This window comes from Falco rusticolus, chromosome Z, assembly GCF_015220075.1.
Source record: "Falco rusticolus isolate bFalRus1 chromosome Z, bFalRus1.pri, whole genome shotgun sequence".
Classification (NCBI taxonomy): domain Eukaryota; kingdom Metazoa; phylum Chordata; class Aves; order Falconiformes; family Falconidae; genus Falco; species Falco rusticolus.
In genome coordinates this window covers 22,812,686-22,833,378 of record NC_051210.1, presented here as the reverse complement: position 1 = coordinate 22,833,378, position 20,693 = coordinate 22,812,686, and the positions used below count along the sequence as shown (strand labels likewise).

General features: G+C 37.2%; 1 protein-coding gene across 1 annotated transcript in view; it reads left to right on the top strand.

Annotated features, from left to right (window-relative positions):
• The window catches only part of KCNN2 (potassium calcium-activated channel subfamily N member 2), a 106,352-nt gene that overhangs the window by 19,804 nt on the left and 65,855 nt on the right, over positions 1 to 20,693 (top strand). Inside the window, exon 3 of the mRNA XM_037373834.1 lies at positions 1,625 to 2,043. Coding sequence (XP_037229731.1) covers positions 1,625 to 2,043 — 419 coding nt within the window. The remainder of the gene's footprint in view (positions 1 to 1,624; positions 2,044 to 20,693) is intronic.

The following is a 20,693-nucleotide window of genomic DNA, read 5'->3' as shown; positions in this document are numbered from 1 at the left end:
GGTTGTTTCTCACACTTTTTTTCTCTCACTCTTCACTGCTTGGGCAGCATTTTGCCCTTTCTTAAATATGCTTTCACAGAAGCACCGCCATCTTCACTGAAGACCTCAGGTATGCCTTGCAGCGGGTCGATTGCAGAGCAGCCCATGACCTCTTGCAGACACCACCTGTACAGCCCCTCCAGTACCAAAACCTTGTCACAGTCACCCAATACACTAAGATGGAGGGAAGCAACATAAAGGGTTGGAAAACAGTTCTACAAATACAGAAAATTGTCTTGTTTTGTTGTGTTTCTTACTATGGTTAATTTCTCTATTTCTTTTAGCATCAGTTCAGCTACAATAAAGTTTATTTGTGGTTATCACTTTTCTAAACAAAAGACTGGAGCAATGTTCTGAAGAGACAAACAGTGTATTGGGAGGAGGTCTTCAATCTCTAAGAAACATATGCGGAGAAATCGGGCTTGTATTTCTAAATTCTTGAAAGACAGAGAGAGGCAAAGAGCAGTGCACATCAGTAATTGGTTTTTTTGGCTGTGTATATGGTGTGTAGTGTATATGGTGTGTAGTGTGCTGAAAATACTTTTTTTACATGAAAGAGTGCATTCTTTGTGCACATTTCCTTTTCAGCCTTTTTTTTGAATAATCTAATTTTAAAAATCCTGCAAAAGTATTTTTATTTCCTCTTTACGTATATACTGAACAGCCTTGTTTAGCTTTGGACTATAGTTGAGTTGATGAGGAGGTCTTCTGTCCGATGTTGTATCTTCATTGTCATTACAGGTTATGTTCCTTTTAGAAGAGTTGCCTGTTTGCAACTACTGTCTACTAGTGACAAATACTGGTTAATTAAGGTTTTATTTAGTAAAACACCAGGATCAACATTTACTATGAAATGTTTCAGTTCTTTGGTGGCAAACTGAAGGCCTTGCTTGTAAAAGAACCAACGCCTGCATTTAATTTTCAGCTACTAGTAGACATCACCTGTCTGTCTGGGCTACTCTGATATTTGCCAGCCTTTGCTTTTCAGTGTTTCACCATGAGAGATCTTGCTGAGTCTTTGTGCAATTTCTCATGTAGTTTTTCATCCTATATTGATCTGTATTGGTGCCTGAAGCTTGAAGAAAGCTTAGATAGTTCTACAGAAGCTGTAATAGCACCCTGGGTGAAGCATCGATATGCTCTAGGGCAGGCTTACATTGCATCTTAGTATTTATAAGTTGTAATTTAGATATCCATTCTGACCACACTTTCTTAGATTTTTCTCAATTTTATTAACTTAGTGTAAGCAATTGATTTTGAAGGGACAAGGCTTAATTGGTCTGGCATTTTGTTTTATCAGTAATGACAATTAAAGGATATATGAGAAATTCTTAGTAAATAATACACAAAAATTCAGTTCAATGTAAAGTTTTAAAAATAGTGCATGAAAAAATTCTTTTTTTTTGCCTTAACCAGAGATATGTTTCACTTCATAGTGATGTAGTAATGTCATTTTCTGAAATGGCATATTTATTTTCTTTTTGGTGGTCAATGGCAGCTCTGAAAAATATAGCGTTTTTAAATGAACTTATAACAAAGTTTGCTAATGACATACTAAAGTTAACCTTATATTTTATTATTTCAGTTGTTCATGGTGGACAATGGAGCAGATGACTGGAGAATAGCCATGACTTATGAGCGTATTTTCTTTATCTGCTTGGAAATACTGGTGTGTGCTATCCATCCCATACCTGGGAACTATACGTTCACATGGACAGCCCGGCTCGCCTTTTCTTATGCTCCATCCACAACAACAGCTGATGTGGATATTATTTTATCTATACCAATGTTCTTAAGACTATATCTTATTGCCAGAGTTATGCTTTTGCATAGCAAACTTTTCACTGATGCCTCATCTAGAAGCATTGGAGCATTAAATAAGATAAACTTCAATACTCGTTTTGTTATGAAGACTCTAATGACAATATGTCCAGGAACTGTACTGTTGGTTTTTAGTATCTCATTATGGATAATTGCTGCATGGACTGTCCGAGCTTGTGAAAGGTAAGGTTGTTTGCTTGTTTAGTTCTTTCTGTCTTTCTATTTTTCTCTCTTGTTTTGCCTCTTAAATTTTGGATTTAGGGGACCTAAATATTTAATGGAATGGGGTTTCCAGTTCCTTGATATTTTGAGTGTTGGTTGGATTGTATTCTGTGCTACAGATTGTCAGAAATGCTTTGCCTTTTATTCTGAAGGAGTTCTGCAGAGGTTTATGCCATGCTGTTTACTGTGGCATTGTGATTTGATTTCAGTGTCTCGATACAAATTTAGGTATTTTTGCTAAAACACAGTGGACAGATACCATAAAATATCTTTAAGAGTAGTTGTTGATATTCTGCATTGATATCGGCTCTCATTGTTGTAAATTAAATTTATTGAGGATAAGATAGATAAAATAGCCATGTAAAATTCCATTGGAAAATGTTTGGAGTTTTTTTAATTTGAGTTTTATTATGCTGTAAAAGAAAAGGGAGTACAAAGTATTGTTAGGGAGTTGACAAAATCAAAAAGGAGGAACAAGCAGAAAAATTACAGTAATATAACTTTTCTTTCTTCCCCTAAAAATCAGAAAAAGTACATTTTAGAGGGAGACTTTCATTCATTTCAGCTCGCTTTCCAACCTCCCCCTCCCACAGACTTCAGTGTAGGTGCAGAATAAATGGCTATCAGTGCTGACAGCTTGAAATTCTCTCAAACACAGCTTTAACAGAAAATAACTTAGCTTCTTATTGGATAGGATTGCTTAGGAATATGAGCTAGGTTAACTCCTGAGGAGACAATGAGGATGATTCTCTATGAAAGCTTTAATGCCTAGGACAGCTCTTGATCCTGGAAGGAATTTCTCCTTACTTAAACTGGAAGACCTTCAACACAATTAAGGCACTTCTGCTGCAGGTTATTGACCCTTTTATTTTTCCTCTTCCTTTCCATGTCTGCCCATTTTAGAAGGAGTTTAGTGGAGTTATTTGTAACAGCTAGCCAATTTAAATCAGCAGTTAAATTGCACATCAACTGTTATGGTTATGTTACTTTTGGAAGTTAACTCCCTGCATCACTTCTCAATTTGTTACAAAATAAAATAGCTGATCTTATAAAATGAGTGTAGAGATCATGTTGATGTTGTAGGTTTTATTGATAAAATTGCCAGAATCTTAGAATGTAGTTTGTTACAGTAGATGCTTTGTGTCAGTTGTTTCCTCGTGTTACGGCAAAACTAATCATTAAGTGTTCTGAAAATGCCATGTTAACAGTGACATATTATAGTTTCAATATATTCCCCATAGGTGAAGCAGACAGAGCATCCTAGATTCTGACTCGATCTATAATAGTTGTATTTTAATAAGCATGTTCTTGTTTCAGATTTAACTGACTTGTGCAAAGCCTCTGTGTGTCACATTCTTCACCTGTGTTCCCACCAGGTTTTTTTTCCAACAGAATTACTGCTCAGGAATTCCTGAGTGTCTGCATCAGGCATTTCCCAAATTGTCACCTGTGAAGTGGCTCCAAATAACGTCATCATCCATTGTTGTCACTCCATTACATATCACTAGTTAATAATGATATTTTTATGATGTTGTTGTTGTTGTTATTATTATAAAGTAGAATTAGTCATTATTTTATTAACTTTTTAATAGATGCACATTCAAAATAAGCTTATAAAACTTGTGCCTCAGTAAAAATGACTGAAAAATATTAACTACTGTCTGATACACATGTTTGTAAAACATGTATTTGGGTTTTTTATTATTTATAAAAGTTTATTTGTTAGTGTAAAGAAGGCAGGACAAGAGGCTGTAGTGTAGAAGTAATACTAAAGTAAAAGAAACAGACTTCACCTATTTTCCAATCAGGGAGAGTAAAGACAACACTATCATAAGATTTTTATTTTGTGAGTTTGTTTATTTCTACTTAGAAATGGAGGCACTTCTGCTGTGATCCTGGGGGGAAGCTTTTTTGTTTGGTCAGGTACACTGAACTCAGGATTGCAAAAAAGCACTGAATTTTCTTCAGCTTGCTGCTAAACTAGTCATGGATTTTCCACATTTTAATTTGCAGTTGCTGTCCTTGAAGTGATTGTAATGGTTTGGACAGTAACATGGATAGCCGCTAGGGCCTTCTAAAACCGAAACCAAACACAACTAAAAGCAAGTTAAATATAAGAGTGAACATTAGGTTAATATGTCTCTAGCATAATGACCTTCTGTCAGTGGAGTCCAGTCCAAGATTATGTTCCTTGACATTTAACAAAATTGTTAATTTTATAGGTGTTCAAAACAGGGACATATGAAAGAGATATATGGGTGGCAGAGCGCTGGCACAGGCTGCCCGGAGAGGTTGTGGCATCTCCTTCTCTGGAGATGTTAAAAACCCACCTGGACATGACTCTCTGCAACCTGCTGTAGGTGAACCTGCTTTAGCAGTGGGTTGGATTAGGTGATCTCCAGAGGTCATTTCCAACCACGACCGTTCTGTGATTCTGTGATTTTGGCTTTGGGAATTAGATATTTATGTCATCCATGCTAGTTGCACAGCCAGTTTTGTGTGTTTTGCCTCAGATTTTCCCTTGAGGGAATATGTAAGTATTTTGCCAAAGGAATGATACTTTGGCTTTGGATTCCAGTTACTAATTAGTCCACCAAAAACCTATAGATCCATAGCCCATAGAGTACATTTTTTTTAAAAAGCTCCTAAAAGAAAATGCCAAACCCCCACACATCAGAATGCTCTGAACACTGCTATCTGAAGCTAGGTATCCCTTTTTGTATAGCTGGAGGCAGATGCAATAACCACTGGTCATGGGAAGGGACAGGTGTGGTGGCTGAATCCATTCTGTGCTGTGTAGTAGTCATAGTCCTCAAAAGATGTCTCCTGAGGTGTTAATGGCTTTGATTTGCTCAGTAGTTAAAAGTTTAGTTAACGCAAATAAAATACATTTCGTTCATCTGCTCTTAAGTTGATTTTTTCCCCCCTCAGTTTTAACTAGAGGGAAACTATTTGTTGGAATAGAGTATTTTATGTACACAAAACAATCCTGAAAATGTATTTTATCTTTAGAAGCATTTTATTCCACCTGATGCTATACATGAAACCCTAATTTAGCAGGAATCAGGATTTAAGGCAGCAGTCAAGTGGGTTTGTTTTGATGAGGGGGGGTTTACATGAATAACATTCGAGGTGTTAAATGGTTCGCAGCATCACTCCAACACCAAGCTCTTTAATTTTTGTTATGTTGTAGTTTTACATAAAACTTCGTACTAGCGGTTTTAGAATTTCTTCAGTGTCTTATTAACTCAGCTGGCCATCCAAATTAGAACAAGATGATGGTGATAAGATTTAATAGATTAAAACATTAAAATTTTGGAATGGAGATGAAACATTCTTATGCTATTCCATGTCCTCAGTGAGGGGGAAAGACACAGGAGACAGCATCCTTACTGTGAAGCTGTGTGTGCTCACCAAAAGCTGTTGCTGGTGAATCACAGCCTGATTTGGAGACTGTTGTTCTGTGTGAAGTCAGATTTTTCTCATTGAAGGCTGGCCTGGGGATGGGAAGAGAGATTTGGAAGCACTGCATTTCATAGCAAGGAAGGTAACATGAAAGAGCATCGTTATCCACATAAGGAAAACCCTATAGAGATAAGTTATGGATTGAAGCAGGTGAGTTGACTGTCTGAATAAAGACTTCACTGCTTTAATGGTCATCTGACTGATCACTTGATATAAACTGAACTAAGGCAGGACATGTGGCTTTCTCAGTGCCTTAATGGCTGTATTGTTAGCTCTTAGAATGCTAATTATAGCAAGTGACACTTCGCATTGGTGAGCAAGGTATTTTCCAGGATTGCAGTTTAAGGTCGTCCATAAGGGCAGAATGTGGTACAGATAATGATGGTGGGCAGCCAGCTGAGTATAAATGGGTTTCTAGGGCTGCAGAGTAATCTGACTGGGGGAGTTTGAGAGCAAAAGATGGGGAAAGTACGAAGTGTTGCTACATACACGATGCCGGAAATTCTTGCTTTTTTATTGCTCAGGTTTTTACATCTGTTTTGAGAGGGAAATTACATTACATAGGTTTTAATATCTGCCTTTTCATTGCCAGCATCAGTGTATTGCTATCTGTCATATGTGGGCTTCATAATGAAAATCTAAATTTTTTATTATGTCTAAGTCAATAGATGTTTGTGTTTATAACGTCTCTGAGGCACACATCTGGAACACTTATGAATACATTATTTTGTATATGAATTATGAGCCCTGTGAGCAGATTACTTTTCTCAGTCTCCCATATTGATCTTGTTACTGAAATAGCTCTCTGCGTGGTCGTCAGTTGCTTATAGCAGTTAAAATAGAAATATTTGGTTTCTCAAAACAAAGTTGGTATGTGTAGTGCTGTGTCATTGAAAAGTCTGACAAACTTGCTTTGCTCTTCTGGAGAAGACCTGCCTCTGCAGTGAGAAGTGTGCTGCTTTTCTGGGTTATGTAGAAGGTAATTACTCCTGGTGATCTTCAGTTTTTTCTGTGCAAAGGGAGAACCTTGTCTTCTGAATGCACACATGGCTATAACGTGCCTGTGTATCAGGGCAACATGAGCCACATGTGCCCATGTTACACTGTTGTACGTCCAGAACAGCTCATATCACATGCCTGGAGTTACTGTGGATTTACAACAGCGGAACTAAGAACAGAAGTGGATTTTCTGATTCCCCAGAGAACACATTTTTGGCACCATTTTTGGTTCTGTTTGTACCTCTCTAGCTTCTGGCAATGAAGACAGTTCAGACTGAGTGTTTAGTCATCGTTTCTTCCTCCCATCAGCTTCTGCTCTATATACTTTCCTTGCTTTAACAAAAAAACCCCAAACAAACAAAAAACACCAAAAAACCCCACCTCATATGTGAAGGTGAAACCCTTTTCAGCTCTCTGTTCATTCTTGTTTTCTACAGATGAATACCTATCTGTCTTACTTCTTGGAAATACCATGCCATCACAAGGCTTCCAGTAAGCAGCTCATACATGACACTGCTAGACAAATGTGAAGGGGTCATTTGATACAAGCAGGTGGATGCACAGAGACTTTCAGTTGTAATTCATGCAGGAAAAAGATGTTTCTTAGCTATCTAATTTCCTCGCAGTATGTGACTTCTTTGATTGGCTTGAGGACCTTATCTGAGGTTGTACAGTGCATGGGTAATCCCAAGGCCATACTCCACTGGAAACTGCCTTTAGCAGTGTCCGCAGTGCCAGTGTAAAGATTCTTGCTAGTAGTTTAACAGTGATCAAAGATGACATGTCATCATCTTGACTTGAGTCTGTGCTATGAATGAATGATTCTTTTGCCTTCTAGTCTTCATTTCTGGTTTTGCCAACTGAATGCAGATGAACTGCAAACGTTAGGTTACTCTTTTGTAATATTTACATCTCAAAGCAACTAACTCATAACTAAAACCATACGTAACTGGCTGCATTTTTGTTGCAAATGTTTCCAACAGACACCAGGTCTATTGTTTTATCAAACAGTGAAGGCAACAAGGGAGTCCATCACAGAAGTACACCCGTGAATGTCTGATATACATAATTGAGATCCAAAAAAGAGCACGTTATCCAAATAAAAAAATTGGTTTGCTAGGTGTATCCAGAAGGATTAACGGCTAAATGATGTATTCTTTAGCTTCTTGAAAACAAAACTGTTTATGTACATTTAATGGAGGATGCAGAGGCATATTTCTAATGCCTATAGAGTTTGATCACTGTTCTTTTAAATCCATATTTTCCTTCCCTCTGGAACAATGCTGTTTGTGTATTCTCAGCAAAAGAATTTTGAGACTACAAGTAAGAACATATTTATCAGTTTGTTTGGATTTACAGAATTAGCCTTATAGCTATGGAAAGTAACAATAATTGGTGCAGTAACTGAGTGTGTATATTCATTCTTTCACAAAAATGTAGCAAGCCAAGATAGATCAGTGTTTCTCTAGGCCAAAAATAGCAGACCCAACTTGGGGGAATGGAGTGCAAAAGACGAAAAGTTAAATAACAAGCACCAAAAAAATCTCCTTGCTAACTTAAAAAAGGTCTTACATCTCTTTTTTAAGGTCATCTAACTAGAGCAGGAAAACTTTTTTTTTTTAGGTTAAATTCCCTTTTATTTACAAAGGATTTATATGTACAACATGGTATGAGAACAGAATGAAGTGGAAAAGCTCATGTATAGTTCCAAGGTCTCATAAGAATGGTGAGCCAAGAAAACTGTTTCTATAAATGCAAAAGTCTGAAGAGAATGAGAATACTTACAAAGGAGTACTTACCTGCTTCCAAGGACAAATTGTCTTCTTTTTTTCCCCCCCATTAATCTTGAATGTGTAAAACTAATTCAGGGAATGATCTTTCTCCTGTTGAGCAAGGATGGTTATACACGCTCCAAATTCTTTCAGATAAGAGGGCACTTTATGGGATTATTTTTTTTTCATTATTTCATCACTGGATCCAAAGATGCATCCTGTGGTTCTTGCATTTTTAAATGTGGTCATTCATTTTTTTTCCTTCCCATTTTAACTAACACCTTAAACTATTCAGAATATTTTACTTCAAAGGGAGTCAAGCCTATTTGTCATAATACCTTAAAAGCAGTCCTTAGAAATTACAATCATAACTGAAGCAGAAATCAATTTCTTATAATTTCAGAATATAATGTTTTGCTCCAATAGCTTAATGTATTTGAAAAATACACCCTGAAATTGGGATTTAGCCTTTACTACTGTTTTATTTTGCTCCTTGAGCTGGATATCAGGCCACAGTGCGGAGTTTGCATCATGATTGTCACTTCAGTGCTAATAAATGCATGATAGGCTGACTATACTCTGACATTAGACATTAAAGAGTTCCTTTTATTTATTTTTTACAATTGAGTCCTAAAATTATAAGTCTAGAAGGTCAATTACAGGAAACAGTTATTGTGTGGGGAATTGCACAGTTTAAAGAAATTAGTGGTTATATGGATGGAAACATCAGAAGGTGCTTTTAAAACATTGTGTGTTCCTTGTTTTCTTTTTCTGTGCTCCTCCCTCTTTTAAATTGTTTTCTCAATACATTTTTTTGCTTGGGTAGTTTTTTGTCTTGAAAAGTTCAAAATCAACTATAGTTTTTGCTACAGCTGTTCTGTAGCTGAGATGGTAAGTGATTTGCAGCAAATCACTCATACATATTGCACAGATATCATGCTAGTGTCCAGCCTATGCTTAGAACTTCTGCTGTGCTATATCCCCATATAGTTAACATATATATGGGGAGTACAGCTCCCCAGGCAAATCTTTACTGCTGGTAGGTCTCATAGCTTTGCATAATTTACAGGTAATTCGGTACTGTTTTGTTTTCAGAGGAGCTGAAAAAGCCTTACATTAAAATGACTTATTCAAAGGATCCCCAACAGTGTACAGCTCTGTGATGTACACAAGCCCCTAATTCCTATGGAAACATTGGATATTTAAACCCTCAACAAAGTTTAACAGCACTTAAAGAGAACCCTAATACTGTGTCATGCTGCAAACCAGTGCCCAGTGAGTGGAAAGGTCCCATCAGCAGCCCTTCTGGAATATTATTGAAATACTACATCAGTCTTAAGTTCAGAAACAGCAGCTTCCTTCTCTTAGCAGGAGTCTGACTTGATCTGTATTGCTGACTGCAGGAAATAAGTGCTGCAGGAAACACACCAAACTGGAGTGATGCTTACAGCGGGGACTAGGGAGATACACCTTGATATGACACCCCTTGGCTCAATCTGTGAGATGGGTGCACTTGTCACACGCAGTTCTCCCCAAAGAGTCAGACCGAAGGCTGCATGTGTTCACCTGCCTTCTGTTCTGAGCAACTCACTCTTAGTATTACTTCTTGAAATGATTTTATGTATTAAAAAAAAAAAAAAGTTAGTCGAAGAAAAAGTAACAGAGTTCTAAAGGGAATGAAATTTTGCCTTCTAAATTCATTGCAAGTGACAAGGCTTTTCCCCATTGTGGCCCCAAACACAGGAATTCTCAAATCCTGATGCTAGTTTTCTGTAAAGCTTCCATGGTATTTCTGGACTGAAATACAGACACCTTTTTCACTTTTATTTATATTGATTTATTTAAAATATTTTTCTAAAAATACCCTACATTCTAACATTTGTAGTATGTTGTAGACATTTGTATTTGGGTGACTGAATCAGAGGGAATACATCATGATTTTTTAAAAAAGAAGCTTGTTCTCCTTTTTCCTCCATCATTGTTGCTGGGGTGTGTTCCTGGGATCTCGGTCTTCTCAGATGTGCAGTGCTCACGAACAATGCATTTGGAGTCAGGGCCATGATACATGACTGACTTTGTTAATTTTTTAACTGTGCAAGTGTTGGTGTATGTTATCATCTACACTCATGCTTCCAAAAACGGTGATGTTAAACTTGTTCAGAGCTTGTAGGCTGATCAATCAAGAACATTCCTGAATTAGAAAATAGAACATGAATCTACTTGCAGTTATTTTTCTCTAAACCAGAGTGATATGCAATTATTTTTTTTAAGCCTTGTTCCGTGTTAAGTGAAATCCATTGGCAAAATTCCTATGGGTTTTCAGAAGACTGGTTCACTGAATTTAAATATGTTAATGGCAAAGTGAAGCTATTAATGCAATGTGAATTGGACAAGTATCTCAGATTATTTAAGCTGCAAGCTTCTGGATCGGGGCTGACTTTGTTCTGTGTTTGTACACTGCTTAGCACAGCCATGTCTGAGAATAACACTTACATACATGATGTTGCAGTACTAATAAAAGCAATTATTTCCAGGTAGAAGAAAAGGGAGCTAAACACTTCTGAAAACCGGTGATGTTCAGATGAAGGTGAATGCTTTCACGTGTTGATACAGCAGTTTAAGACAAACTGTTCAGTTGTGATTGATGCCACCTGTGCTGACAGCTTGCCTGGGGAACGCTGCCTAGGCAGGAGTAACACCCTGCTAGCTGGCTTGTTTTCCCTGCAGAGACTGGCTTCCCAAAGAGGAGAAGGCTGAGGAGAGAGTCTCTGTAGCCTCACTTGAAGAGGGCAAGCTATGTTCATGCCAGTCCTGCAGTGGGACCTTAAAAGCTAGTCAGGTTGGTCAACTGTACTCCTATTACGTGGGTGCAAGCACTGTGTGTAGCAGTGTGCTGCAAACATACGTCAGGTTGTTTTGGAATGGCCCGGCACTAAACCGGGCTATACTTTCATTTATGGCATCTGTGGCACAGTGCTTAACTGTATCTTCTGGTGCCAAGCTTAACAGCAAAAGACACCAGTCCCTGATTGCTGAGAAGGTGCAATGAAGGTAGAAAATACTCCACATGTCCTAGAGTAGCAGCTACCTGAATAGGATAAGAGCAGAAACAGTATCATCACCTCGGAATATCTGTCTCAGTGCGTGTTTGTGTGAGACAGAAATGGAAAGGGAGAAGGACATCTAGCAATAACTATGAATAAAACAGTTCTTTGGGTTTTTTTGTTGTTGTTGTTTCTAAAAGATTTATTTATTCCATTCATTTATTAAATACTTACAAATAACACTGACTTGCAGAAGAGTCAAAAACATATATGTCAAAAATAGCAGTAAAAACCTGTGTATGCTGTCTTTTAAAGAATAAAAACATTGTAATAAAATGTATTATAATACATATACAAGATATATACATATACATTATAATACAAGAAATGACAGAATGAGTAAAGATGTGGCTGCAGGGCAGAAGATTTTTATTAATATTAATGTTAATGTAGTTTTCTGTGGTAATCTTGATCACCTAGAAGTGTAAACAAATGATTCACTTAATATAAACTAATAAAATTCACATTGTGGGTATGCCAGGACTGCAAGGTCCTGTTCCAGTTTTGAGTGCAATGGTGTATTGTTCACCAGTTTTATTTTGTTATGATGGCATAAAAAAGCAGAATGGGATAATGTTAAAGAGTATTGTCAATATTTGTACACTGGCGTAGATACCAGTGTGGTTACATAGCAGTTGTTACGTCTCGTTGGACAGACTGTGTTAAAAACACTTCGAGTTGTAGGCAACTTTGGAGTACAAAGCAGAAAGGTTTTAAAAACCTAGGAGTTGAGAGTTGTGTGGGCTGAACAAATGAACATATTCTGTCAAAGATCAGGATTTTGTATAAGATTAGTATACTAAAAACTAGCTTTTCTGGAGCCATCTCTGCAGTCCAGGTGTTTTCGCTTACTACAGCTGTGCTTTCATTTCCTTGCCTATAATGCTGTGACCCTTCTTTTGGGACATATTTGGGCATCTTCAGCAGGTGCAAAGAGCCTCTGCTAGCAGGGTATGCACAGCTGGAAAGTGCAAGGCAATTATTACTTCCTAAGGCACCCAAAAGCTAGTTGGAATTTCATGAGCTACTAGACTAAACATTAGGACACTCACCAGCACAGTAAGACACCAAAAGACCCTTTCCTGGCCAGGCAGTTGTGAGGGAGGTGGTGAAGGTCTGGCCTCCACAGCTCCCAGAGACAGTCATTTGTGCTGCTGCATTACCACCTCTTGCCAAGCTGCTCGCATTGATGGATGGATGATCCTCCCTGGCTCCAACCAGACCAACCAGTCTGACTTGCCTTCTGGTTTTTTGTTTTAGGACTTTATACCTTTCCATGTTGGGGTTTTGCCTCTTAATCCTTGAGCTACCAACTGTCCTTGTCAAGCAGAGGAGGTGTTGTTTTTTCAAATTAGAGGAAAAATCAGTGATTATGTCCTAAGGCTTATGTATATCCACTTTGGAACACATTCTTCATTTGTAGAAAAACATTTGCATCCTGCTGCTGGAGCAGAGTAGCTGAACTTCAATTTTATTTCTTGTATCTTTGGTTGGGTGTTTCTTTCTTAGGATCAATAGCAGACCCAACAAAGTTATAAAGGACACAGTTTCAAAATAATGTTCTTCTGGTCATTGCACAGTAGAGCAAACAGTTAAGTAGAGATGTGACTAAAAATCTTTAAAAGTTTCAGACTGAGCTGTCAAAGCCTATGCAGATTCAATCTGTAATCTGGTGATCTCATGCTCTCATAAACTAAGTCAGCTTAAGCCATGAAAATCTGTGTTCAGGAACAGGTACTGATTAAATAACTCGTTCTAAGTTATCTAGGAGTTAACAGTTCTGTAATATGGAAGTGTCATTTTTTTTATAAGACTTAAAGCAGTCCCTAATTATTATCTTTAAAGTCCATGATCTTTTTCACAAACATGAGAAACAGTAATATAAAAAAACCTAGTAGAAGCACCTTGTCTTTTTTTGCAAAAACAACTACAAGCCAGTAATGCTTTTCTGCTGTTAGTTTACTGCCTATTAGCTGTCTCATGTTGTCTGGATGTTTCTGAAATGAAACAAAGAAAGAAGGAGTCAAAAGACACTGTTGCCCTAGCTGTTGTTTAAATTTTAAATGGAAGAATTTAATGTAAAAGGAAGAAAAAATATTTTAGTCTCATTACAGCTTGATGCTGTTTGAAGGGAGAGGAGAATTTTGGCTGTGTATTTTTCTTTTTGCCTTGTTTTCTACTGCTGCCACCTCTGGTAGGTATGGGATATATACAGGACATGAGATCTAAAGGGGAAAAGCTGCTCCCTTGATCCAGCTCTAGAGGAGAATATGGAAGACCATGGAAGGTATTTTGGTTAATAATCAGTCATGTCAGAAGGGTCAATGGCTTTGTTTTGGATTAAGTATTTGGCTATGGTACATCTGAGAGGGAAAATTAAACACAGGTTTATAAAACATTGCACACCAACTGCTGGGTTTGCAGTGGCGTGGTGGTAGGAGGATGCTGAGGTTACTCTGAGGCGGGTGCTATTTGGCAAGTGCACCATCAATTCATTGCTTCAGGCTTGCTTTTGGTAGTTGCAGAGGGATGCAGTTAATCTTTGTCACATCTCCTTCAGCCACCGAGTTCATTGTTGTTACTGAATAGCCTAGATTTATCAGTTGTGTAGACACTTAATTTAATTGGTTTGACCTGAGAATTGTCCAGAATGTTTTCCTTTATGACCTTAGTGTCAATCCAGCGAATGGACTGCACATTTCCAGGCATGCAATAGCGTATGTGGAAAACAACTTTGCAAATGGTAATAGTCTTCTAATAAAAATTATTTATCTCTTCATTGAGTTTCAGACAGAATATACTTGATGTTCTAATTCCTTGAGTTAAAGGTGGTCTATTATTTTATACTTTAAAGAATGCGATAGATGCAACCTGAAAACCTTCCCACAATCTGAAATCACAGAGATGCAACATTGCCTGAAATGGAACAGTGAGATTTCAGAACCAGTATTCATGCCCAAATGTCTTTTCCTTTGACTTTGTTTTTAATCATTCATCTTTTCAGAGGATCGTCATACACCTTCAGAGTAATGAGCTTCTAAAATTGAAACCTCAACTGTTTAAACTTTGGTGTTAAATTGCAGTCTTTCACAGTATTTCCAAGGTATTCAAAAGCAAATTATATGTTAATTTAATTATGTTATTTAGTTAATGTAACACCAAAGATGTTTGTCAGCTCTCAGTGATACTTGCAGCACTAATTTTCTTTCTTTTCCAAGCCTACCAGCATTTAACAGAAGTTGTGTGTGATAGTTCTTACTAATACGGCTTTTAGAGTGGCATTTGCTCAAACAGTTGAATCTCCTTGCAAGCAGATCACATCAGTTGCCTTCCTTGCTCTTTGTGTGCTGGGAGGCAGAAAACCAGCTGACGCAATCAGTGTGCCACAGCAGGACACTGTTGTGCTTCAGTGGTTATATTTCTGATGGCAAGCAGTATGATTTCTCTTGATTTTTGGAAAATGAGATCTTAGATCTAGCACAGATAATCAGCCAAGAAGCAGATGCTATGGCCTGATGTTCTGCTGGAAGTGCAACAATATGCACCAGGAGCTACACATTCTATCAGTTAATTTTCTCTTTCTTTCAAAGGAAAATAAAAATTTAGACTAAAATAATGTTAGCATGGTTTTAATAGGATCAGCCCTAAGGCTTTGCTGTTATTCAGGTAACCGGCAGTAGTGTTGTTGGTAGTATAGAACCTTGAAGGAAGGGTTTCAGTATACCAACAAAAATACGCTAAATGTATACAAATAATCTATAAATTCACAAAAGTCTTTAAAAGTGGACAATTTTAGTAAAAAATGCTATTGTTTAATGATACAGAAGATGTTCTGTTTGTTAAAGCACGAAATAGAGAATCCATCCTGCAGCTCTGGTGTGACCTTGAACAAAGTCAGTTAAGCTCATTGTGTCTATTCCATGCAGAGAATTATGTTTACTGTTATTGTTTGGTGTGGTGTCCTTATACTGAATAACAAAATGGTTTGAACTTACTCAGCAAGAAGTCCTATTAAACTGTGATTGCAGTGCTAATGCTTTTACATTTTTTAAAATTACTGTACAGGTAGAGATGCAGTCTAGCTATACCCATTCTGAGGAGCAAGGAGGGTGTGTGTGTGTGTGTGTGTGTGTGAAAGCAGAGGAAATGCTGTTAATTCTGTATGCTTACATTTTGCTTTCTCATGCTTTGAGGAAAGAGATGGAGAAAACATATGCTACCCCCAGCAGAATGCTCTGTGTCTGTACTGCAGCTCCACACCTACTTCTATTCAGTCACAACTCCTGAACCTAAAGGAGAGATTGACTGAAGCTAAGTGGCACAGAGAAGCAGGACTGTAGATCTCATGTATTTTCTAGGGATTTTTAATCCATATAGTTGGACATCTTTGTCCTCTGCCTCTTGGAAGGATTCATGACTAAATTTCTTGAACTCAAAAGTTGCAATCCAGAGAAACCCAAGATTTTTTTTATCTTCTAAAGATTGAAGTTTTACATTTAGTCACATCTTTTCTTGAGCTCTATAAAAGGTAACGCTCAAATGTAGTTAACTCTTATAGGAAGAGTTTTCAGTCTATGTTAAATATGCGTTGTTTATAAATTTTTACAATTAATGTTTTTTAACTGCAGAAATATAGCTTAGATATAAAGTGGTCCCAGCTCTAGCAGAATGACACATGCTTCTTCACTTCAGCGTATAGTCCTCTTCTTCTTCTTCCAAACCAAACATCTTCTGTTGAGTATCTGTGACTTGTTTATTCCTTAATGTCATGGACTTTTGCTAATAGAATATGGTGTCTTTGACCTGTAAGCTGATGGTCATTACTCAATCAAAATGAGGGGCAACACACACCCTCCCCAAAAGAAAAAAAAAAAAAGTCTTTTTTGATTGTCCTTTATGGTGCTTTCAAATTAAAATCTCAGATACTTTTCATGAAGCAGGACAGCTGAAACAGTTAAGATACCAGAAAAATTGTAGCTCTGCAGTCAAGTTTGGAGCTCTACAATACCTGCAACTTTTTAATTTTTTTCAATTGGATTCAGTTTCTGTTGTATATGTAAAATCTTGCAAAGGGTCAGTTCTGCCAAGCAAGTGAAAGGAGAAGGATTAATATCTCCCTAGGGGCAGTATTCTTCTTGCAAGAACTAGAGCTGCTCATGCGTATACACTTCCCTGTGTTTGTCCCATTTATAGGATCAAGAAAGCACGGCAAATTAGATTTCAAGTCTGTTTAACATTTCATCTTCCTGCTTGTACCCTTTGTTGCAATTTAATATGTATTATCTTGACAGCCTTTATGAACCATTCCAGAGTCTGAAAAAGGGAAAATTAAATCTAGTTTTTGTATCAAGCCAGTAGTGACTTGATACTGACAGCATGGCCAAATTCACATGTTCCCATCCTGTATGTACATCCTTAGGTAAGCATTTTGTGCTTGCCTGCCTAAATCCTGACCAAAGAGTTTAGTATGAAAGTCACATAGATACTCCACACAGCTACTGTATGATTTGCATAGAAGTTACCAACAGAGCAATCAATAGGCATTAGATATTTTCTGTTTTATTAAAGGATTTTTCCATGTTCAACATCAAAACTGCAAGACAAATGCTTTATGCATATATAGTGCAAAAAGTAAGCTCATTTGCTACTCCATCCAGACTTCTCCCCTCCAGCACAACACAGAATGACAATATGTGACTGCTCTTTCTTGCTGAAAAAGTCATGGGCTGAAGTTCCTCCAGAGCATAGAATTTCATTCCTTTCTTCAGTTCTTCACTGAAATCAACACAAATGAAAAGTCTTGAATGAAGGTCAAGACATCAGGCAACAACATGGTCTTGTTAAAAAGAATTTGGCAGCATAAAAAACTGTCATGTGCATGGTTTTTACAGAAAGTACTGCAAGGTCTTTTTTTTTCTTCTTCTTTTCTTTTTTTTGGTAAATGTTGTCATTAAAATGAGGATGGATCCCTTCAGAAGTTGATTCTGTCCTGAAAGCAAACAACACATGAACTTGAAAGTGCAAAATTAGCTGAACAAAAAAGCCTTTTTTTTTTTTATTTTTTTTTAATAACAAAGTAGGGAAGACGGTAGAAGGATCAGACTTCTTATAATCTCACACCTCCAGTATAACAGAATTTAGCAGCAACATGCCAAGGCGTAAAACAGAGCGAAGACAACCATAACTGCATCTGGCATTTTTAACATACTATGGTGAAGGTCTGTTAGGCATTTTTTTGTTGGGTGCATTTAGCTGAGCAATACTTCTGTCTTCAAATCTGGCACTGCAGAGGTCTGTATAAGCAAATGAGGATGGTGTTCCTTTATTATCATCACCAGAATTAAACACTGTGTACAGCTGTATTACATATCTGATAGCCTGACTGAAACAATGGTATTCTCTCAACGTGCATTTGCCTTGAGAGGCTTGTGGCAGAAATCCATCCCAAAGCTGATCCACACATGCACTCACTCCACTCACTCCATATGGCACCAGACAGACACAAAAATTTGTCTTCTGTGTAGATACCCTTTCTTGATTCCTAGTAAATGAACGTCTCTAATGACAAAAATTTGCCCTGAAGTATTTTCATAGCTTCTGATCAGTTTGATGAAAAGAACAGAATTAAAAAAGGCAGACCACTTTTTTTAAAAATATTGATGACCTCATGCTGAAGTTTCATACTTAAAAATATAAGTGGGAAATATTTAGGTTACAAGTGCTTTCCTTGTTTTGTTTGCATATAGCAATATATAGTTATGTTTTTATACTCCTTTATGTTTCATAACATTAAAAGTACTAAATGTCCCCAGTACATCACTAACGAACTGCTAGTGAAGTCTGGCACAGCTTTCAGATGACTCTCAAAAGTACACAGACTTTGGGTTTGGAATTGTCTTTATAAATACTCGGTAAAATCTGTGCAGTTTCAAGCAGTGTGACTTACATGAGCTAAACTCAATATAGCCTTCCCTTTTCATAAAGAAAATTAAAATATATTCAAGGAGTAAGTCAATTTTTGCTTGATTTACGTTAAGCGTATGGGTCCACTAGTGTTCGTGATACAGGGTGTGAACCTAGTCCCAAATCTGAGACAGTCAATGAAATTTTTTGCACTGACCACAGGCTTCCACACTGATCCAAAGTTAGTTGAAAAAAACTTCTGCCTTGATTTTGTAACATGGTTACTTGTCAGGTGCTGTGCTATTTAAAACAGTTTTATTCTCCAGTTTATCTGGAACATATATTTTGATGAATCTGTAAGTTATTTTGTTTCTTACTTCTAAGGAAAATGAAATTGGCTTCCCCGCCCGCCCCCCCCCCCCCCCCTTTTTTTTTTTGTTGACTTTCCAGTGTTCATTACATTAGAGAAAAAGCAGTTTTTGGTAAAATTGTTGATATTCTCATGAAGTTTGGACCAAAACAAAACAGACCTTATGACTGTGAACTTGTACTTCCTTTTTATGGAAGGCAATGCATTCAGCTTCTGCTGTAGAAAACCAAGCCTTTAAAAACCAGTCATTTCCATGATGATAAATTTATTCCATGAGAGAAAAATACCTTCAGAGAGTTTAGTTTATCAGAAGGTCTTCCCTGACAATTCAGCATCGTCTTTGCTGTGTAATTTCCCCTCCTCCTCTTTTCTCCCTCCTGTTCCCACATGCAGCAGCAAAGAATGGCTAACTTTTATCTAGTTCTGCTGGTTTATGTCAGGAAAAAATGGTGGGCTTAACCTTAAGAGCATAATGATTAATTCCATTTCTAATTTCTAAAACCTCTGTTTCTGAAGTTTTTCTTCAGCAAATTACTTCAGATTCTTTAGACATCAGTTGACTCTGATGAACTCAAAATAAGAATAAAATACCAACCTTTCCTCCTTCTGAGGGGGGCTTGTGCGCAAAATGGTAGCAGCGTGTCTCCAGAGAAAATGCAAAACACAAGATAAAGGAAAATTTTAGAAGGAAATTGGTTGCTAGTGCATATAATGAGTTATTCACAGTAGAGCTCATTAAGAAACTCTTGATTTTGAATGATTCGTATTTCTAACACAGCTTTAACCAATGCTGTTTTACAGACTTTGAAGATTCAGTCTTACTATATTGTAAATTTCAAACATTATGCTGTGTAAAAAAAATGGCTGTGGACAGTAAATACACATGCGCATATATATTTTAAAACAAGGTATAATAATAAAATATTTTTCCCCTCAAACTTGCTTATGTCACTTCAGTGTGTTTCTATTGTATTAACATGTTATAATATTTTTAAACTGTGCATTTATAGTAGCTTCTTTTACTAATCTTCATTTGGTAAAGGTGATCCACAGAACTGCAGAAAGAGCAGCTCTTGGGATGTTTTGGGGTTTATTTTTATTAGTCAATGTGTTTGTGGTCTCAGTACTTTCCAGATTACTTGTTGAATTTTGCTTTGAAAGCAGAGCTATTTTTTACTCAAAAGAGTGATTTCTTGGGGATTGGAATGGACATGTTCCCTTCTCCAGCTCCTGTCCTAAACCTTGTAGGCAATACTTGTCTCCACTAGATTAAAGAACCATGCTTTCTCCATCCTGAATTCAATTTAAAGTTGAAATAGCTTCAAAAAGATATTCTGAGATACTTTCACAGTCTCTGTCCTAACAGATAGGGCAGTGAGGTGCAGATGTTGATGTGAATCAGGCCTGTGCTTGAGAAGAGACTTAATGCAAGTTTGCTCCCCATCATGAATGGTCTCATCATTAAGCTGCTAAAGTAAAAAAAGGGTATCAACATCTCTTTTTTCCTGTGCCTTGTGGTAAGCTGATCAGTTACTTGTTCCCTAAGAATTTTTTAATCTCTGTTGGTTCATGTATGAATACTGAAGCATTCATTTAAAAGGCTATTTTCCTTCTTTGGGACGTGCCACTCATTTTTGGTAGTGAAGACTTCTAGTGTTATGCAACTTTTGGGTGGCTAATTTAAGAGGTTTATTTTTATATATATGTGCCATTATAGAGGACTTAGAGTTCACTGGGTTTTAGTCAGAGCTTTGACTGTCTGGGCTAATCAAACTGTGAAGTATGGAGCTGAAAGCTCAGGAGGTGAAGACCACCAAAATGATGGTAATATGTAACAAAGATGGCTAACTTCCTGCAGGGAGCCTGTCAGAGAGCTATGAAAAATGAAAACTTGATTTTTTGTTCCCCAAAAATGAGGCAGAAAATTGTATGATAATGAAGTATTTTGTGGTATGGTTGTCCATCCCTGGAGCAGAGCTGTGCTTTGCATTGAAAACT